Source organism: Acromyrmex echinatior, chromosome 1 (genome assembly GCF_024713525.1).
Source record: "Acromyrmex echinatior isolate Ae372 chromosome 1, ASM2471352v2, whole genome shotgun sequence".
Lineage (NCBI taxonomy): Eukaryota > Metazoa > Arthropoda > Insecta > Hymenoptera > Formicidae > Acromyrmex > Acromyrmex echinatior.
In genome coordinates, this window is record NC_141852.1 from 4202161 (window position 1) to 4225439 (window position 23279).

General features: G+C 35.1%; 1 protein-coding gene and 1 pseudogene across 3 annotated transcripts in view; one reads left to right on the plus strand and one right to left on the minus strand.

The window, feature by feature from the left end:
- Positions 1 to 3755: 3755 nt before the first annotated feature.
- The window catches only part of LOC147910866 (uncharacterized), a 173060-nt gene continuing 153536 nt past the window's right edge, over positions 3756 to 23279 (minus strand). For all 3 annotated transcript variants that reach the window (XR_015544880.1, XM_087405606.1, XM_087405605.1), the window contains one exon: positions 3756 to 4473. Coding sequence is in view for 2 of the 3 variants with exons in the window: in XM_087405606.1 (XP_087261732.1) it covers positions 4351 to 4473 (123 nt within the window). In the remaining variant the exon portion in view is untranslated. The remainder of the gene's footprint in view (positions 4474 to 23279) is intronic.
- On the plus strand, positions 6205 to 9287 carry LOC147910867 (uncharacterized; annotated as a pseudogene).

The window sequence follows — 23279 nt, forward strand, 5'->3', positions numbered from 1 at the left end:
TGGATTATCCTGACGGTTTAGCCGATATAACTCATCCGATCTAGGTGCGCTTGGGCTATTAGCACTATTTGTGTCATTCAATCTTCATCATGTATCAAATGTAAAACGAAAATAGAATGACACAAATAGTGTTAATAGCGCATCTTACGCATCTTTAATGTAACGAATCTTCACTAGTATCTTTAATTTTATTACGAAAGTAATATAACAGTGGCGGTTCTGAAGCCGGGATACAGCCACCTGGCTGCCACCAGGCGGCGCTGGCGTCGCGGTCGCGAAAGGAACTTGTTGGAGGGGGGGAGGGAGGTACGGAACGCGTAGAGAAGTAAAAATATAAAAATGCTGCGTAGAGAAAAGAAGTAAAAATACAAAATGCTTACTGATATCCTCGCTAACTCCTTCGCAGCCACCATCATCTAATCATCCACTTCCCCCATCCGCGCAATCTTTTCGGCCCAAGAGGCAGTCTCTGCCGCCACCGCAGCAATATATTACACAAAAGTGTAATAATTCCTCCTCATCAATTAAATCGAAGAAGTTGAGCATAAACTCGATCAATTCATCATTCGTACAAGATGCAAAATTAAAAATTGAGAGGCTCTCGTCGAGTTCATGCTCGATTTCCTCCTCTTCTTCGGTGGGAGCATCCTCGCCGATAGAAACATCCTCCTCCTCAATTTTGCCGGCCTCCATAAAGGGGACATCCTCATCCTCCTCATCATTTTTTCAAATTTATAGAGCTCTCTGAATTTCATTTTTACACACACATCGTTTAAATATATATAACCGATGATGTCCGCGTGCGGACAAAACGTGGACAAGACTGCCGCTGAAAAGCATTCTTCGCTGTAGTAAGACTGTCCTGAGATTTATCTATGGCAATCTATATATATAAAGCAAATCAAAAGTGTCATCTCGCCGCGAGAAGATCAACAAAATAAGTTCGTAGAAAGTTGTCTTTGTTGTGTAGAACATCCATCAAATATTATCGTTATACACATTGAGATATTGAGCAGCGCTGCCACCGCCGCTGCCGCCGCAGCCGTGCGCTCTATCTCATATACTTACTATATACTTATCTTTCTCTCGATATGTTATACCATCCATTGCAACTTATGTACATCCCATACTTACGATTTTTTCTCTCTCATTGCAGCTTCTTATGTGACTCCATTTATTTATTCTCATACGCAAAATATTGTATATACATACACACACACACACACACACACACACATATATGTGTATATATATATATATATATATATATGTAATATATATATATATATATACATATACATGTATATATTTTTATTATATTATATATATATTTTTATTTCTATTGTATTTATTCAATTACATTCTACTTTTAAAGCGAGCGTAGCAATACACAGTGCGACAAATATATTCCCGGACAGAGCCTGAAAATCATAATTAAAACAACAAATATGCATATTTTTTGGTTTTATTATTCAAAATATTCTCCTCTGGCTTCAATACACTTGTTACAGCGATTCAATAGTGATTCAAATGCATGTTCTAGCTCAGTTTGCGGAATTGCCTCTAGTGCCTGTGTAGAAGCTGATTGAATGGTCAGAATGTCATCAAAAAAGCGTCCTTTCAATTTCAATTTCAATTTTGGGAATAATGAGAAGTCGCAGGGGGCCAAATCAGGTGAATACGGTGGATGGTTTAACACAGAGACACGATTTCGAGCCAAACATTGACGGACAATCAATGAAGTGTGATTCGGTGCATTATCATGCAACAAAGACCAATTTTGTGGATCACGATATTCGGGGCAAATACGATGAATTCTGCCCATCAATCGCTTTAAAACTTCGAGATAATATGCACCAGTAATTGTTTGGTCAGTTGGAACAAACTCTATGTAAATAATACCTTTGCTATCAAAGAATGTGATGAGCACATTCTTGATTTTTCTCGTCTTGATTTTTGATGGAACTTTTCGTACTTTTTTTGCTTGTGGTGAATTTTTTGACTTCCATTCCGCACTTTAACGCTTAGTTTCTATCATATTGAAAGCACCATGTTTCATCACCCGTAACAATTGATTTTAGGAAGTTTGGATTATGTTCTGCGGCTACAACGATGTCTCTGGAATAATTGATTCTCGCTGATTTTTAATCGCTTCTTAATATGTGTGGAACAAACTTCGTACAAATCTTCGTTTTACCCAAATCTTCATGTAATATGGTTCGAATCGTTTCTCTATTGATATTTAAAGCCTCCTCCATCATTTTTAGTGATGCATTGCGATCTTTTGCAACAAAATCACATACTTTTTCGATCATTTCGGGTGTTCGAACCAAAATTGGCCGTCCTGATTTTTTGTCATCTTCAAGGGTCTCTCTGCCTTCCAAAAAACGCTTATGCCACTCAAAAATAGCTGTACGACATTGACTGCCGTAAACTTGTTGCATTGATCGGAATGTTTCTGATGCACTTTTACCAAGTTTTGCGTTAAATTTAATCACTGCTCTTTGTTTATTAAAATTTTTACCTCGACCAAAATCTTGTTTAACATGAACTGTCATATCTTCGTTATATGTCAACCAAAATGAATGAAACTTTGACAGATGATAGCACACTGAAAAAAGTACAATCACCTGTGAGACGCTCCGCCGCCAGAAAACCGCCGCGTTCGATTCGTGATCAAGGATTCGCGTATGTCGAACTGTAGTTCAAATGCTACCTCGCTCAAATTTTTCTCGCTGTCGATCTCACTTTGACTCGCTCTCGAACATATGTATATGTAATATATTTTGCGTATGAGAATAAGTAAAAGGAGTTACATAAGAAGCTACAATGAGAGAGAAAAAATCGTAAGTATAGGATATACATGAGTCGCAACGGATGGCATAACATATCGAGAAAAGATGTTAAGTATATGGCAAATATATAAGATAGAGCGCACGGCTGCGACGGCAGCGACGGCGGTGGCAGCGCTGCTTAATATCTCAATGTGTATAACAATAATATTCGATAGTCGGATGCTCTATGCACAACAAAGGCAACTTTCTATGAACTTATTTTGTCGATCTTTTCGCGGCGACATTTTTTATTTACTTTGCTTTATATACATCAACTGCCATAGATAAATCCCAGGATAGTGTTGCTACAGCGAAGAATGCTTTTCAGCAGTCTTGTCCACGTCTTGCCCGCGCGCGTACATCATTAGTCATACATTTAAACAGTATGTGTGTAAAAATGAAATTCAGAGAGCCCTATAAATTTGAAAAGAATGATGAGGAGAATGAGGATGTCCCCTTCATGGAGGCCGGCAAAATTGAGGAGGAGGATGTCTCTGTCGGCGAGGATGAGCATCCTTTCCCCCACTGAAAGGGAGGAGGAAATCGAGCATGAACTCGACGAGAGCCTCCCGATTAATTTTGCATCTTATACGAGTGATGAATTGATCAAGTTCATGCTCGACTTCTTCGATAACTGATGAGGAGGAATTATTGCACTTTTGTGTAATATACTTTGCTGCAGTGGCGGCAGAGGCTGAGGAGGACGCAGAGGCGGCAGAGATTGCCGCTTGGGCTGAAGAGACTGCGTGGATGGGGGAAGTGAATGATTAGATGGCGTTTGTGGAAAAGATAGCGGGGGATGGGGGTATTAGGTAAGCATTTTGCATTTTTATTTTTCTTCTCTACGCAGCATTTTTATATTTTTACTTCTCTTCTCTACGCACTCCCTCACCCCCCCCCCCCATCTGCCATCAAGTTCCTCTCGCGACCGCGACGCCTGGTGGTAGCCAGATGGCTGTATCCTGGGCCCATCGCCACTATTATACTTACGAAGTATATTAAGATATTCACTAAAATAGTTCAAAAATTTGTCCTGTGTATCTCGCATTTTATCTTGATGCCTTCTTTCTATAGCCGTTGACCGTTTTCTAGAAAATGAGGATGTCGATATATTTTTTATTTTATCAGAGTAATGTTCTTCATCCGTATTTGTTGTTTCGCTCATGTTTTCATCAATATTATTCAACTTGTGAGTTACCAATCCTTTACTACTACATGCAGCTACAGATATAATTTCCGATTTATTGTATTTTATTCATTATTTCGAAATGTTCCCATTTTTTTCGATTTTTCCCTGATGTTGTGTTGTGTTCTTTAACATCCTTATATATCTTAGACATCCTTATATATATTTCTTTAACAAGCCTTTTTATTTTGTATCGTATTGTTGCCATATAAATGAAAATCTTAATTTATCTTTGAAAATTTTCGATATTTTTAGCGCTAAATGTATTTTTTTACTGAACTTTGAAACTGTTCTTCATGTTCTTCGACTAAGTTGATCAACGCCAAAGATTCAGTTGTCCAAAGAGTTTTTTTCTTCAACATTTTGCTGATGTTTGAGAAAGTTGATTCTCAAGTACTTGTGCAGTGTTTTCTTTATTTGCATCTCTTTGTATGCTAGATTTATAGATATTTTCTGTAAAATCAAAGAGTTAAAAAAATTTTTAATAAATATATTTTATATAAATATAGAAATCAAAGCCTTAAACAGTCTAACTGGTTCTTAATGCTTGTACGATTCTTGTATGAATTTATATATTACGTACATATATCATTCAACATTATTAAGATCATTTAAAAAATGTGAATAAACATAAAAAATTTGTTAAATTGTTATTCAATTTAACACGTGATATTACTGCAGTAGTTTAGTAGAGTTAGTGTTTCAAGACTGAAAAATTAATTCGGCGCGCGTTTCTGGAGATTACATATGTAATATATAAATTCACAAGAATTATATAAGCATTAATATCCAGCTAGACTGTTTAAAGCTTTGATTTGTGTTATTACACACACAACATATACGGTCCTATAATATATTATATTAATTATATGAAAATTAACTAACAAATTTTTTATTTTGAAACACGTAACCTAAAATTCATAAAGAGAAAAAGAATTAAAAACTTAAAAGCCTTGGGATATATTCGCACTGCACCAGTTGTGTGAGTGTTGCACTACACTGAAGAGATGTACACATGGTACACTACTTCGTGTTTAATTCAGACTATTGTTTTGTTAATACTTTTGGTGTCTCTATTCGGTCAGATTTGGCAAAATAATATCGAGCAAAATATGTTATTTACTTCCAAGTAAATGGAAATAATGTTAAATTAGAATTTGTTACTGGTGAGGAAGAAGTATACAATCGGATTTTAAGTGATATGCATATCGGAGATTATTTTTATTTTATTACATATGAACATTAATAACATTACAACCCGACCCCTGGATTTCTAGATCAGCTTTAAAGTATGAAAAAACGTTTGAGATAAAAATTCGTTCTCAAGTCAATATCATCTGTTTTTCATATCTTGCAACGTTTGTCTGAAACGTTGTTTTTCTATACCTAAAGGAATTGTGTTAGTCTTTAGAGACAACCTGTATATTCTTTTTACATTTACAAAAAATGTTATTTTACATTAATATTTGAAATATGCTTATTGTGTCTTTTGTAAATATTGTCGAAGATTATGCGTGCGTGCGTGCGTGCGTGCGTGCGTGCGTGTGTGCGTGCGTGCGTGCGTGTTATTTATTTGTGTGTGTTATATATTTCTTAATATTATTTGTGTTTCTAGCTGAAGATAACTTTGCAATTGACAAAATTCTCTTATCAACAATGGACAAATTGAATGTGAAGGAAAAATCGTTGAAATTTTAAGAGGAATCGATTTGGACATGTTATATAGGTACATAATCAAATGCATATAATTGTATTGCGTTTTTATTGATTATTACTTAATAATATTAATTTTTAATTTAAATATATTCGTACGCACGCACGCACGCGCGCAGATTAAAAAAGTCTGCGGCACACGATGCTTGTTTTCCAGCTGAATTGCTATAGCTGGATTAGAATCTTGCCACCATATTGCGTATGATGCTGTTAGGTATCGCAGGTAATATGGTGGCAAGATTCTAATCCAGCTTTTGCAATCCAGCAGGAAAAAAGGCATTGCGTGTCGACGGCTTATAATAGTTGAATCTATAAAAATAAAATAATACTGATCTCAGAATAGGTAACGAGTCAAAATATTTATTAAATTAGGTTTTTATCTATTTAACTACAAATCGGCTAACAAAAAAATTTTAAACAAAAACAACAATGTGGATAAAACTTGCGGAAGAAATTTCTTAAAAATTCAGGATGAATGAACGTAATCTGCAAGTTGAGAACCGGTACAAATACTATTTTACGAAGAAAAAAGTGTGCAATTGAAAATAATTCTCAATCAGGCAGTTCGAGGCAGAATGTGTCTTCGAGAAAGAATTACACAAAATTACTTCAGCTGATGACAGTATTCAGCCAGAAGTTGTGAGAACTGCTACAAGTGTCAAAAGGCTTAAAAATTCAGAAAAAGTTTCTGTAAAAATAAATAACAGCTTATCAATAAAAAAAAGATTGTAAATAATACGTAGGCTGCTGGAAAATTTCATATTATTTCTGCAAACAATATGAAAAAAAAACATGTAAAATTCGGTAAATGGCTTTATTGTTTTTCGAAGTATTCGTCTTTAAGATTTTTGTATACACTCGAACTAATTTTCGAAGCATTTTTTCCACTCTGAGGCTGTAACCTCAGAAATCAGTGTACGAAATGTTTCAACAGCTACTTCAGGGAACTGAAATCGCTCATCTTCTTTTTAATGTTTGAGAATAAAAAGAAGTCATTAGGTGATAAATCGGTGAATACGGATAATGAGTCATCAATTCGACATTTTTACTGGATAAAAAAATCAACGGTTTGACATGCTGTATGACAGCTGGCGTTGTCATGATGAAGGATGATGCGACAATTTCGGTTTGTTCTACACAATTCGTTTATGACTTCTGGCAATCAAATTGTTGTATACCAATCAGTATTTACAGTCCTTCGATCCTCTAAAGCTACGGTCCGGTATAACTGAAGAAATAAGCAATCATTTGCTTGGCAGCATGCGTGAACGAACTTTTGTTGGTTTCGGTTCATTTTAAAATACCCAAACAGTGGATTGTTATTTACTTTTCAGCTCATACGAATAGATCCATGTTTCGTCCCCAGTAACGATGTCGTAGACCAAATTTGACCTCGATTGAATTTCTTGAGCATTTTTTGTTCCATTTAACACGAGCCTATTTTTGAGCTTCAATCAAATTGTGTGAGATCCAACGATTGCATAGTTTCCGTACATTCAAGTGATCATGCAAAATATGTATTGCTTTCATGTCAATACCTAAGGATGAATCTCGCGGTATGTCATATGCCGGTCTCGCTCAATCATTTCAGGCAACAGCTTCAACATTAGTGGCAACAACAGACGTGGATGGACGACCTTCACGGAATTCGTCACAAAGAAAAGTACGTCCACGCTGGAATTCGGCAAACCAATTATAAACAGTCCAATTGGATGATGTTTCATCCCCAAAAATCAAATGATGTCGATCGATGCATTGTTTCGGAGTTAGATTACATTTGTAATTGTAAAAAATCATTGCCCGAAAATTTTCATGCGAAATTTCTATTTTCTCACAAAATAACTTCTTTTAAAATACTATGCAAAACTAATTGGCTTGAGTACAAACTATCAACTGAATTATAAGTTAAAAACGTCTAATTTTACGGATATGATAGTAGCAGAACGTTGGCGCCACTGAAAATATTAGATTGCAGAAACTTTTCCAGCAGCCTATGTATATGTAAATAAAATAGAAAAATGAGTAAACGGATGAAATAATAAATAAATAATAATACTAAAATATTGTAGGATATTTCAGTAAATATTTAAATTGTATTATATAAAATAAATTATTACATATAATTAATTATTGCCACATAAAAATGACTTCAGTTTAATAAATTTGATATTATCATTACTGTGGTTTGTACAAAAACTTTGATTGGTTTATCTTCTCTGGGCTACACTAATTTTTGTATTTGATAATATTCTTCCACGGGTGCTTTCTATATAAATATGATGCGTTTCGCGGGTTTCCTCCGTGTCCAGATCCATTCTTGGAATGCCAATGTTTCGTGAATCTTGCAGTCCCCTTCATCAGGGCGAGGAGCAGCCTGATACTGAACTGTTTCTTCGGGTCGTTCCTTTTTTATATTATGCTATTTGTTGAAGTGGTGGAGCGAAAAGAAGAGAATTGTGGATCGGAGGGAGGTGGGGGAAATCGGTCAGTCTTCAATAACCGGGAGAATGGTTTTCCTATATTTTATTTATGTTATAGCCATTACCTCTATTTAGATTGTTAGGGTATTTTTGTATCTCTATGGCTTCTTTATACTTTCTTGCAAAGTATGATGTAATATTGGTTATTATGGTCATTTTGTCAAACATTTAATGTTCTGTTTCGATGTTGTGTTCTGATAATGCTGATTACGTGACATGTTTTAGCCTGACATCACGTTGATGTTCTTTTATCCGTGGGTTGACCATTCTCCGAATTTTTCCAATGTATACTTGCTCGTAGGACAAGGTATTTTGTATACTCCTGCGGAGCTGAGTGGAGTGATCTTTGATCTTTAAGATTTTTTAAGATTTATCCTATCTTTTTGGATGACTTAAAGATAGTTCGAATATTGTATTTGTTTAATATCCTGCCAATTCGATCTGTTGTTCCTTTGACACATGGGAGAATGGATAAGATCCTTTCGTCTGATTATGTGTCAGAGACCGTTATCTTGTTTGCATGTTTATCGATTGTTTTGATTGTATCTTTTTTGACCGTTTTTCTGTAAGGCTAGTTTTAAGTGGTTGAGTTCTGTCTGTAGATGTTCTTTGTCAGAGATGGTGAAAGCTTTATGTACAAGTGAGTTGGTTGTAAACTGTTTTTGTGCAGGGTGGTGGTGCGACTCGGCATGTAAGTATCTATTTGTGTTGGTTTTCTGTACACTTGATAGCCGTCAAGGTACCGTCAGCTTTTTTAGAGACAAGAACATCTAGGAAGGGGAGTTTTCCTCTATGTCTATTGTGAAATGAATATTTGGATGTTGATTGTTGAGAAAAATAAGGAATTTAGGGAGTTCGGAATTTTTGTATTATTATTAGATATTTGTCACAAAAAAATTGGAAGAACTGCATAAAAAGACGGAAATTACCCGGGAGAAACGACATCAAGACAAGATGGCATTGATACGTGAATTGTAGTATGCAAGGCCAAGAAATCCTAAACTGAAGTAATGGATTAAGACAGTAACAGACATCCTTAATAGAAATTTTTTTTTAATTTACTTTTACTTAACTTTTTTATAATCAAGCCATATATTAGATACTTTTGTTGCTTTATAATTTTGTTATGATTTGCCTGCCAGAGGAAACTAAATTTTATTAATCATCAAAGAAAGAAATTATTTATTTAATTTATTTTAAACTTTTTGTTACATTTATGTGAAGGCACAATTTATTTATGTTAAATAAATCACATTCGTCAGATTTAGTTGTTCGAAAGCAAGCAATATTAAATAAGATATTCATCTATTTAAGGATCCTGAGTAGTTATCATAGCCATATCGAATCGTTAGCAACGAAAAATGACATAAATTTTTATTACATGCCATTTATAAATAAATTTATAATTTGGATAAAACAAAATGATGAGATTGCTTTAAAATATTTGTAAAAATGATAACTATGTTTATCCCTCTTGACAGTCAGTAAACAATCGTAAAAAGTGATAAAAGGCACGTGTAAGTGAAAATTACGCATGCGCATTGAATAAAAGCACTTAATGTGTCCTTTTTTTACGATTATTTATTGACTGACAGGGGGGATATGCATAGTTTTCGTCTATATTTTTCAGTATATTTTCTTCAACGTCTTCGTAATCAGCGAATTGTTCTTCATTGTCAGAAATATCCTCTTCATATATCGTTATTATCTATGCACAAATTGTACAAAACAACAGATGATAAGTTTTGTAACCTTTTCGATTATATGCATATCAATTTGCAACAATTGTCGAAACCGTGCTTTTAATAAACCATAGGCATTTTCAATACGTACACGAGTTTGACAATGTTTCTTATTGTATCTTTTTTCCATTTCTCCTAAAATCCTATAATCTTTGAATGGAATGAGTAACTATTCGTGTATCGGATAAGCGGAATCATCTAAAATATGATATTCTTTCTTGCATATTTCTGGCCCCTTCTATTCGATATCACTCAAGTTAAATGCTCTTACATTGCAAACTTTTCCTGGAACACCAGTGAATACATCGATAAATTTTCTCTTTGCATCGCATATTGCTCGCAATATTACAGATCGTCGCTTGCAATATTACACAGTCGTGTCGATTGACATATGTTGATGCAATTTTGTGAGTTGGTGTTTTTATGTTTATGTACGAACCATCGATACAGCCTATAACACCTGGAAATCCCAATCTCTTCAAAGGATCTTGCTTCTTTATCTAAATCATCTGAAAATTTAATAACTTATTCCGCAATTTCAGTCAAATAATTCATGACTCTTTCACATTGATGAAAAACTGTTCTGGGGCAGACTCTAAAAATCGTAGCAATACATCGCAATGATTATTATCAACAAATTACCAGAATACCAGCATGTTTTCTTCTAGCAACTTTCTTTTAATTTTTCTATGATTATTTAATGGTGGATAAGATAATTGTTCATATTTTTCAATGAGTTTATAAGCTATATCTTTGTTCAGTCGGAAGTGTTTTCGAAACTGAAATTCATAAAGCAAATATGTATATTGCAAATAATAAAAGTGTATACACACTCATTTATTCCCCCCCCCCTCCCTCCCTCTCTCACTTTCAGAACAGATCCTACTAGTATTTCTATTAATAATAACAGACTTTTATAAAAAATTACATTACAAATAGAAAAAATGTTTATTTTCACTTTTTTCCTGATGTTTTCTCATTTCATTTATATTTTATTTATCCATATGTATATACTTTTTCAAAATTAACTTCTTTATTTGAATATTCCCTTATGATAGAAATAAAATTCTTTAATACAAACAAACGTTTATAAATCAAAACTTATGAAAAGAAGAGCATAAAAACCACCGTACAAAATATTGTTTGTGATATTTAATTATCATTACATTAATAAAACATTAGACGTTTCGGCCACAATCTGGCCATCTTCAATAAATTCACAATATTCTTAAAACGCAGAATTACATATATCTGACATTAAATTCAACCATCGTATAATATAATTATGTATAAACGTGTTCTTTCATCATGTGAAGGTGCATCGTACAACAATGTTGCAGCGCCAATTGTCATATTGCGAATTATGTAGAACAAGAATTTCCAGATTCTAATTTAAAAAATTTAATCTATCATTAATCTCTTCTAGTCGAAATGTATGAGAATAGAATCGTTACCTGTTTTACAGCAAAAAAATGATGAATCTCAAGTACATCCTTTGCACAGATGGAAATTTGTCGTGACATTGTGTGTTATTATTTGTCATATCATATATGTTACCACTATTTGTATATATGTGTCAAAAGTTTAGAATGTTCTAGAATTATTTATTAAGTGTGAGAGAGATCTTTCTTTAGGAAAGACAGATAAACATCGGGCAAATCTTCAGTGTCACTTTGCTTATTGATACTACTTATTTGGCTTTTTATGTATATCATCAGAAATTCTTCTTTTCATTAATGATTATTCTGTGTAAAATTCTTCTGTCTAAAATTCTGATATTATCCCAATCCAATTTATACATCTCAACTGGTGACGTGAAACCACTGACATCTCCGAGGTGGAGCTTCTTATGCCAGCCCTATGTTCTTTTATTCGAGTTTTTAATTTTCTTTTTGTTTGGCCAATATAAAAAAACTCACAATTTAAACAATTTATTTTATAAACCACTCCACAATGGTCCTCTTTACGCAAAGGTTCTTTTCCAGTTTTAATAAATCTATTCTATATATTTTATTTATAAGTTTGTAAGCGATATTAAAGCCCTGAATATGTGATAGTTTTTTAAATTTTTCCGATACTTTACTTAAATATGATATTATAAAAAACTTTTTCTTTAAATTAGAATTCGCTTTCATTATTATTGTGCTCACCATTTTTATCTAAATTAGATCTATTTTCTAAAATTTTAATTTTTATTGTTGAAAAGAATTGAATTTAAGAGGATAACCATTCATTAATAGAGTGTGAATTAAGTTAGAGATGTTTTTTTCCTAAAATTTTGGATGGGATAAAAGCAATATTCTATCTAATTGCCCAATGATTACATCCCTTTTATGTACTAACGAATGATTCGAAAAATAATTTAAATATCTCCCTGAATTAGTAAGTTTTTTATAAATATCGAAGATGATTCTTCCGTCTTGTCTCATTAATTTAACGTCTAAAAAATTAATGCCGTTTTCATCGCTAAAGTCAACTGTGAATCTTAGCCTTTCATGATATGAATTAAATAATTTCAGAACATTCTCCACTTTGTCTTTATGCACCGCTAATACAATGTCATCAACATAACGGAAACAAAAAGACGAGATAATATTGTTAGTAGTAATAATTTCTTTCTAATTTCTAATTTCTAAGTCTTGTAGAAGAATATTCGCTAATATAAGGGACAATGGACATGTCCATTGGCATGCCAAAAATCTGTCTAAATATTTTTTTGTCGAATTTGAAAAATGTGAGTTAATTATAATCATAATTGCTTTAATAAACTCATGGAAGGAAATCGAAGTCTTGTTTTCAATCAAGTTCCATCTACGTTCAATACTCTTTAATACTAAATCGATCAGAATGTTCGTGTATATCGAGACCACGTCGAATGTTATAATACTGAAGTTTTTATCGATTACCTTTCCATTAAGTTTATTTACAATATCAAAACTGTTTTTTACATGAAATTTTTTTAACTGAAATTCTTTTTATTATTATTGTCTATAATATCTTTTAGGAAGGTCGCCAATGGATAAAAAGCACTATTTATGCAGCTAATTATCTTAGCGGATGACTTTCCTTATGAATTTTTGGCAGTCCATAAGAACTCGGAAGTCCGATACATACAATTTTTTGTATATGTTTAGGTCAATGTACCCCTTGTTTTTTCAATTTTTAGTAAGTTACTAATTTCTGTTGTTATTTTATTAGTGGGATCTTTATTTATTAAAATATATGTGCTCTGATCATTGAGAATCTCATACATTTTCCCTCTGTAACTTTCACGATTCATAATTACTGTTGTGTTACCTTTATCAGCTCTGGTAATTAAAATTTCAGGATTCTCTGAGATGAATCGCTTTACTTCCCTTACATCTTCTCATATGATATTGAATCATTTAAAAAGTATCCGCGGTTTTTTCATTCAAAAATTGAACAAAAAACTGCGGATACTTTTTAAATGACCTAATATTATTCTCGAATGATTTAATGTCACAGTTATTTATTGATTTAAGTATTTGAATTGTTTCGTTCCTAACCATTTTACAAATTTCGTCATCAGTTCTGAAAAGGTTATACTCAACATGTTTAATGAACTGGAGCATACTCCTTTCGTTGCTGATGACGTTATTAGGTAAATTGAATTGGTGACCTAATTGCAATACGACTTGGCTTTCTCTGGAATCTCAGTATCTGGAATCTCACTGAGATTTATTAGCCATTGTTCGTTTGTACTCATTATTGCAAAATTTGTTTTAAATCTGTCTGGGTAAATATTAATATTATAAGTTGTTTGTCATTCATTGCCCGTAATATCTTTGGTTGAAATTTTCTTCAACTTCAACGGTGCACTAAGAGTATCGCCATTCATCTCAGAGTCTAACAAATGCATTATGTTATAATTAATATTTCCAATTTTCATTCCTTCTCTGAATCTATGACTAGCTCGCAGGTTTTTGATTTTATTATTAATCCTTTCTTGTTCTTTTCGTCACATTCTATTAAAATTTTGTTTTTTATAATACCATATTTAAGTATCGGAAAAATTTAAAAAACTATCACATATTCAGGGCTTTAATATTGCTTACAAACTTATAAATAAAATGAATAGATTTATTAAAACTGGAAAAGATCCTTTGCGTAAAGAGGACCATTGTGGAGTGGTTTATAAAATAAATTGTTTAAAGTAAATTGTTTAAAATAAATTGTTTAAAATTGTGAGTTTTTTATATTGGCCAAACAAAAAGAAAATTAAAAACTCGAATAAAAGAACATAGGAAGCTGACATAAGAAGCTCCACCTCGGAGATGTCAGTGGTTTCACGTCACCAGTTGAGATGTATAAATTGGATTGGGATAATATCAGAATTTTAGACACAGAACAATCATTAATGAAAAGAAGAATTTCTGATGATATATTATACATAAAATAAGTAGTATCAATAAGCGAAGTGACACTGAAGATTTGCCCGATGTTTATCTGTCTTTCCTAAAGAAAGATCTCTCTCACACTTAATAAATAATTTCTAGAACATTCTAACTTTTGACACACATATATAAATAGTGGTAACATATATGATATGGCAAATAATAACACACAATATCACGACAAATTTCTATCTGTGTAAAGGATGTACTTGAGATTCATCATTTTTTTGCTGTAAAACAAGTAACGATTCTATTCTCATACATTTCGGCTAGAAGAGATTAATGATAGGTTAAATTTTTTAAATTAGAATCTGGAAATTCTTGTTCTACATAATTCGCAATATGACAGTTGATGCTGCAACATTGTTGTACGATGCACCTTCACATGATGAAAGAACACGTTTATACATAATTATATTACACGACGGTTGAATTTAATGTCAGATATGTAATTCTGTTTTAAGAATATTGTGAATTTACTGAAAATGGCCAGATTGTGGCCGAAATGTCTAATGTTTTATTAATGTAATGATAATTAAATATCACAAACAATACCTTGTGCGTTGGTTTTTATGCTCTTCTATTCATAAAAATTCTTTAATTTCGGGATTTTATTTCTCTCATTTATAAGAACAGCGAGCTGTAAAAATTTCTCGTCGTCTTCTTCTTCTCGATGAAAATAATATATGATACATTTCATTATTGCGCTAAAATACTGTTGCCGGTTTTCCATTTTCAAATTAAATTTTAAAAAATTTCCATTTTCAAATTAAATGTTACATTGAGTCTATACCTTTAAGACGGTGTAGCAAAATCCTACTTCGTGCATAAAATTGCACTACACTGTAGCCACGGAAACACAGTATACGGATGAGTTCGCTTATCATCAGCCATGGAAACACGATATACTGTCCGAGTGTTGCACTAGTGACTAATAGTGCATCCCAAGAGAAAACGCTATTACTTGTTAAATATATTTCATCAATTTCTATTACTTTAATTGTAGATTCAGACATAATCAGTTTAATATTTATGTGTGTCCAGTAAGGAAAAGGAGGATTCTCTCTCAGGGAGCCGTGGAATCATAGCAATTGATTTTACAACCGTTTCTATCTCTATTCGGGTGAAACCTGGCAAATGCACGTGGACCAAAACCTCTATTCCTGAAAAGGTTATGATTTGAAAAGTTATATTTAAAATTTAGGCATTTCGAAATTTTGCATAGCTCTACGAGCTCGGTCTTTAAATCTGGAGTGGATTGAGGAGTTCGATTAGCTCTAGAAATAATAATACCGAACGCAGATAAAATGACATGTAGCAAAAAAATAGGAGTTGCCGAACGTTTTTCGAGGTGAAAGAGCAAACGCCTCCGATTTGCAATGCCGAACGTACCTAGGGGTGGCTTTTTTGGACATTAATTAGGTGTAGAGATGATGCAAAGATAAGTTTATAACTGCCGTTGAAAAAGAAGAGATTCAAGCTTTAATTCCATATAATGCTCATATTTTTAGCTCGAAGAGTTCATTGGTTATACGTATTTGTATGGGTGTCCCGAATCTGCCTTAGCGCATGTATATATTGTATATACATATATAGAATAGTTTTCAAGTATTTCGTTTTATACCGGGTCTTTTTGTTTGAATTTTATTATAATTTTATTTAAAACTATATTAATTTTCTAAGATTAATATACTTGATCTTCGTGTGAGATATAATATTAAAATTAATTATAGACCAATTATTTGTGATTGTTTATATACGCACCCTAACAGCACAAGCGTCGATATGTCGACTGTAAGTTGATTTTGCTAAGTCAGGCCTTTAGAGCCGACTGTAAGTACAGATGTACAGATGTCCTTCCAATGTCGACTTTAGGACGTCTAATACGATTTACGTTCACAAAGGTGGACTTAAATGTGGAATCATTTCGTTCCTTATTGTTTAACTATAGTTAAACAAGGATGAATGCTGTTCTTGAGCGTTGTGGGCTTGAATCGGACCACAGCCTAGAATGGTTGAAATCGGCTTACAGTCGTCTTTAAAGTGGGACATTGTATGACTTAGAGACGTCTCCAAGTCGTCTAAAATCAACTTACGGATGTCCATTTTTCAGACATCTAGAAGCTATAATCGACTCAGAATCGACTTAGAATCGACTTTGTGCTGTTAAGACAAGTTTTGAAAATGAGTAATTGTTGAGTAGGTTTTTTAAGTAGTAATTTTTTTAATATATTAAGCTCTAATCATAGCTACGAGGGCAAGTCAATAAGTTTTAGAAAAACATAGTAAAACACTTTTTTTTTATTCATTTTTATTTCTCAACATAGTCCCTCTTCAGCTCGATACACTTGATTCAACGATTCTCCAACTTTTTCAAGCCGTCCGAATAATATAATTTGTCCAACCCTTCAAAATAAGCCTTAGTTTCGGCGATGAGCTCTCTGGTAATGAATCTCTTTCTCCGAATCATTTTTTCAGATTTGGAAGCAGGAAATAGTCACAGGGGGACTAAATCTGGCGAATATTCTGGATGGGGAAGCAATTTGTAGCAGAATTCATTGAATTTGGCCATCGGTGCCGGGCACGTGTGAACCCATGTCTTGATGGAAGAACACTTTCTTCTTCGCCAAAGTTTTTTCTTTAAAATGTTGTTGAAACGATCCAAGAAGGCTGCGTAGTAATCGCCATTGATCGTTTGCTTCGGAAGGTAATCGATATGAATTATACCGCAATTATATGCGTCCCAAAAACCTGTAGCCATCACCTTTCCAGTCGACGGTCTTCGCTTTCTTCGGAGCTAGTTCACTCGATGAAGTCCATTGTATTGACTGTTCCTTCGTCTCGGATATGAAGTAACGGATTCATGTTTCGCCACAGTAATGAATTGACGCAGAAATTCATCTAGATTACGTTGAAACATCTCCAAACATTGTTTTGAAATCGTCACACGGTCACGCTTATGGTCCACAGTGAGCAAACGCGGTACGCGATACCACATCTTACCGATAACTTTTTCATACCCAATTGTTCGTGCAAAATTGAAATCATTGTGCCATGTGATATGCCTGTGGCCTCAACAAGCTTGCGCATTTTCGTCAATCAGTCAAAACAATATCATGGACTTTATCGATTTCTGGTGTAGCAACCTCAATTGAACATCCCGAACGAGGTGCATCACATGTGGATGTGTTGATGTCAACACCACCTAGTGACAAAAAACCGCGGATACTTTTTAGATGACCCAATATAACGTTTATTATTGAAACGATGCATGTATAGAATTCGCAAAAAATTTTTCAGTCTTGATGCCATCATCATATGACAGTATAGAGGTTTTCTGCGTCGCACGATGAACCTGTGAAAGGCTTCTAAAAACAGATCAGTGGACAAGGACGTTACTAGTTCCAAATGGATAGCTCTATAAACTGCGCAATCCATGCCTTGATATGTCTTTCAAAAATAGTGGATCCGCATAATCCATTCCTGTAATTTCAGAAACTGACTTGCGTCTTGACTTGGTTTTCTGGCAACACCACTGGTGGCGTCTTGACTTTTTTGGCGCTATATCTTTTGCACTTTTGAATGACTGATTTGATTATGCATCTGCTTTTTGTAAGCCAATATTCATGCAGCCTGTTCATCATGATTTCTGTTTGTGCGTAATTTAATTTCTTGTGTGTGAACTTGATTAATTTGATAACAATGGGATGATCGCAGTCCAATACGATAGGGTGACGAAACTCGAAAGAGTCCTATCTATTCGAGATTAAGCTTTTTGTTCTCAAGAGTTCCCGTTTCGTCCATATACACACACAAAAGTGCTCAGACTGGGGACATTGATGCTTAAAAAGCTTTCTTCTTATGATAGTTGCAGCAATGTTAGTTCTGCCAATTGGATTTCCTTTGCTGATAATAGTATAGTAAACTGAAGATCATTTTTTTGTCAGCTATATTTATTTGTCAGCTTATTATTAAATCTCTGTGTATCCAGACTAACGAGTAATTCGAACATAATTAGAAGATAAGGTGTCATGTACAATGATTCGTAATAAGGAAATCCTAGATGCGACGCTATTGTGGGTCTGCTTTTTGTTCGATTAAGAGGGTTAAAATCCCAGAATAATTAACTAATTCTTACACCTGAAATCTGATTTGGAATTGATGAGTGTTGAAGAATAAATTTTCCAGTTGGAATGCGGAGTTATTAATAAGATAACTGACATTTGGAATTTAAAGTTATAATATATATAATAATACACTATTATAATATATATAATAAATACACACATACACATACACACACACACACACACACACACACACACACACACACATATATATATATATATATATATATATTGTGACGTGACGTTTTCCGTTCGTCACAAGGGCCGCATGGCCTGACCGAACAGTGCAGTCTAGCGTCCTGAGTCTTCTCACATTTTGGGGGCGGACGCACCTGCGCTTTTTTTCTCGCGACGTTGTTTGCGTACCTTACGCGTTCCGCGTTGCCGTTTTCGTTTTCCCGTTTCTGTGTATTCCTGTACCGAGGATTACAGAGGCCGACGACTCCCGCGACCTTGACAGAGTGACGCCATCTAACCGGAGAGAAGAGGAGGAAGAACGACCAGGATTGGGAGTCAAGAGACGACCGCTGCTGATGGACTCGCCGAGGACGTACGACATCTGATCCCGGATTGTACGCAGATGATATCCTTCATTATTACGCCCTTTTTGTTGTCGCAATTTCCTATCGCACCCTCTTCCAGGCGCAAAGCGGACCGAGAGTTGGAACGGCATGCCGGGGAAGACCACTCTACGCCCCAAAGACGGCGAGAGCCCCGAATAGGCACCTCGAGGTCACGAGACGGCCCGAAAAAGACTCCCGCAATCTCTCGAATTCCGCGCGCCAGGGCATGCGACACGGGCATGACGCGGTTCCCGCGATTTGAGGAGCCCCGGAGCTACGCGCCAATCAAGCGCGATAAGGCCCTCTCGCGGGGATAACGAGCCCTGCCTGCGCCCGGGAGGATTAGCGCCCGGCACTTGAGTTGTGGCCCGCTTGGCGAAAGCACGCGAGAGGACGCAGCGAAGCGAGAGCCTTCCAAAGACGACCGGATGAGCACCTGCAGAGAGTCACGGTGAGACAAGCGTAAAAGTCGCCGATTTCCGCGTCCAGGAAGCGTAGTTTTATCGGAATTCTGTCGGGTGTATGATGGTGAATACACGTAGCATTACCGTGCGGTAGTTTCTCGGGAATTTCAAGTACGCGTGTCGCCTCCCGGAACGGCCTTTATCGTCGGGATAATCCTACTGCATCCGTCAAGGCCACAGTCTCGTTGTCGGTTTTTTATCGCGGATCACATGTTGCGTCGAAGTTCCGTACCGTAATATTGTCGCGTATCGTGTCGTCTTAAGCGTCTGTAGCGTAAGATTTGCATGTCTATTAGGGCGTCGATCCTCTGGGTCATAGCCATTAACAACAATTTATAATAGCAATTGGTCATTGTGCGTATTCTGTCGTATCGAGACTGCGTAGTGTCGAATTTGCACGTATTCGAGCTTTCTCTGCATCTCAGCTGAGCGGCGCGAGGCCCCGCGAGCGCGCACGAGGTCACGCCGTGTCCACGCTACCATCGTTGCCGAATCCCCTAGTACTTTTGAGGCGAAATCTTGTTTGTATTATTCGCGAGAATATTCCTGTGTGGCGTGAGCTCGTGTCGCGGGAATTTAACGAAGTTGATATGCCTAGCGTAAAACCTCGGAGCCTACGTAAATCCGTTATCGATATATCCGCTCGAGTAGAACTTATCGTCTCGATTGTATTGCCAGATGTAAATGTAAGTCGAAGACTTATTTAATATATTTCTTACTTTTGTTATTGTTGATTCGCGTGTATTTTATTCTCGCCCCTATTCGCTCCTCCAAACGATCCGCTATCCTCGACAGCGAACCGCCCCATTTCCGAGGCTGAGCTACCGGTTGAGAGCCCGTCGACATTCACAGCTCATTAGAATATGACATAAAGAAAATATCGCGTAATTTCAAGAAAGAGTGGCACGCTTGCTCGTGCTTGGCGCCCAACTACTACAGGGTGGGCCATCTATTGGTACGTTTTTGAATTTCGTCGTATGGCAACACCGAACGAGCTACAGACCCGAAATTTTGACAGTTTATTAGTCATACCGTCCGCGGCACGAAACAACATGTTTTCTCTTGAAGAGCGTTTTGAAATTTTAAAAACTTATTTTCTAAGTCAGTGCTGTGTCGCCGAAACTGTACGAATTTTGAAAAGAAATATGGGTCGTGATAGAGCACCCACCGAAGGAGCTATACGCAAATTGGTGAGGAAAGTTCGTGAGAAAGGGATGTTAGTAGATGACAGAAGTGGTCCCAGAGCTCGGACAGTGCGCACACCCGAGAATATTGAGGCTGTGGCCCAAAGTGTGAGACAATTCCAGCTTTGAAAAACAATATTACGACTGTTTTGAGTGAAATTGGCGCCGAGGTAGTCCAAAATGTCATTAATAATTGGGGTGACCGAATGGCATACTGTAAGGCCAGTAGAGGGAGCCACATGAACGAAATCGTTTTTCATTCTTGACGCGGATACTTTTAGCTTCACAACAAAAAAAAAATTAATAAAAAATATCAATGTATGCTCATTTGATCGCATTTTTAAAAACGTACCAATAGATGGCCCACCCTGTATATTGTTTTGTGATTGTGTGTCGCCCTTAAGAGCCGCATGGAGACACATTTCTGTCGCGTTTCGTTTAACGCCACCCATCATCCGATCGTCTACGAAAATCTCAGCTGTGAGTGTGCGACGAAGTTGCACCACGTGAGTGTGGTTGCAATATATATATGTGTGTATTTTATTAAGATAAAATCTATTTTGAGTACAGTGATTACAGTTACGCTAATACCTTGCCTCGCACAAGGTTTCGCAAAAACTGGGTGACTAAAGATCTGTTCGTGTTGCATGAAATCTCCAAATATTTTTGCACTTAAAATGAAATAGATACATATTTTGCTTTAAAAAGAAAGAAAGCGAAGATATTGAGTGACAAAAGTGCAAGCAACAGATCTTAAGTCTCTCTATTTGCTTCATAAAAGCAGATCTTCTTATATATTATCTTACACAGAGAAAACTGCGCAGCGATGATCGCTAAATTGCGCAGCGCGATTACCAAGAAAAAATTTTCACTGCACAGCGATAGTTACTGTGCGCGCGCTAGTCACTATTTGGACAGTAATCACAGCTGCGCTGAACAGTTCATCGGTTTCACAGTATTGAGAGCTGCGCGCGCAGCACTGGTAGCTGTTTGGAACGCTACTCATCGCACGCGCAGCAGTCTCTGTCTTTGCACAGCAACCATTGAGTCCGCTGAATGCGCCCAATGTTGACAATACGATTGTATGAACTTATGGTCATTGAAAGTCTTTTTTGACATTCTTTTTAAGTAACACTTTATTTATTTCAACAATCCAAGAGCCAAAGAAGATTTACATCATCGAGAATCTTCAATAATTATAGGTGACATTACAGCCTATACCCTGATAAAAAAATATCTCTAAAAACTTCGTTGAAAATGTCTGAAATCATTTTTCAGAGATTTTTAGTGACATTCAGAGATACTTTTTCAAAGAAATTGAGGGATTATCAAAGAATTCTTCAAAAGTCATCTTCAAGTGTCTAAAAGTCTCTAAATTTCAATGAAACTCGAGAATTCAGTGATGTTTCTGAAGGTAGAATTTTCATGGTTTCTCACTTTTCAGAGACTTTCAGCGAATTATTCGAAAGTCATCTTCAAGTATCTAAAAGTCTCTGAATTTCGTTGAAACTCGAGAATTCAGTGATATTACTAAAGGTAGAATTTTTATGATTTCTCACTTTTCAAAGACTTTCAGCGAATTATCGAAAATCATTTCCAAGTGTCTAAAAGTCTCTAAATTTCGTTGAAACTCGAGAATTCAGTGATGTTTCTGAAGATAGAATTTTCATGGTTTCTCACTTTTCAGAGACTTTCAGCAAATTCTCTAAAAATTATTCCCAAATGTCTAAAAGTCGCTGAATTTTGCTGAAATTTGGAAATTCAGTGGTGTTTCTGAAGATAAAATTTTCATGACTTTTCACTTTTCGGAGATTTTCAGCAAATTCTCTGAAAATCATTTCCAAGTGTCTAAAACTCCTCGAATTTCATTGAAATTCGGGAATTCAGTGATATCTCTGAAGATAGAATTTTAATAGTATCTTACTTTTCAAAAGCTTTCAGAGAATTCCTTTGAAAATCATTTTCAAGGGTCTGAATGTTCCTGAATTTCACGTGAATTCAATGATGTCTCTGAAACTTAAATAGATATAAATAACACGCTTTATCAATTAAAGAAGTGGTGTAGTACGTAATGTAGGAGACTTATAATCCTAAGTCCTAGGTTCGAATCCCATTAAGTAAGTGTTTTTTCAAAATAATTTCAGTTAAATCATTACATATATCTTGGAACAACTTCTGTTAAATAAAGAAACAAAATTTATAAGTTTTAAAATATAAATTTTTTTTTCAAGTCACATTGAAAATGTCTGAAAAATTCTAAAAGTCTGAATATATTGTAAAAAATTTTTATGAAAATCTTTAAAAGTCATTGAAATATTCTGATAAATATCTAAATTTATATTGAAAAATTCTATGAAAAGCTCTGCAACGTCCGAAAATATGAACATTTTCAAGAAAATTTTCAGACTTTTTCAGAAAAATTTTCGGAGAAATTCAGAGAAATTTTTTCACCAGGGTAACGTACGTTTATAACTTATCATTTCTCATTATGAAATAAAAATGCCATAAAAATTAGAATGTTTGGCCAGTATTCATAATCGATTCTTATATTTAAGATTGTCTTAAGTATAA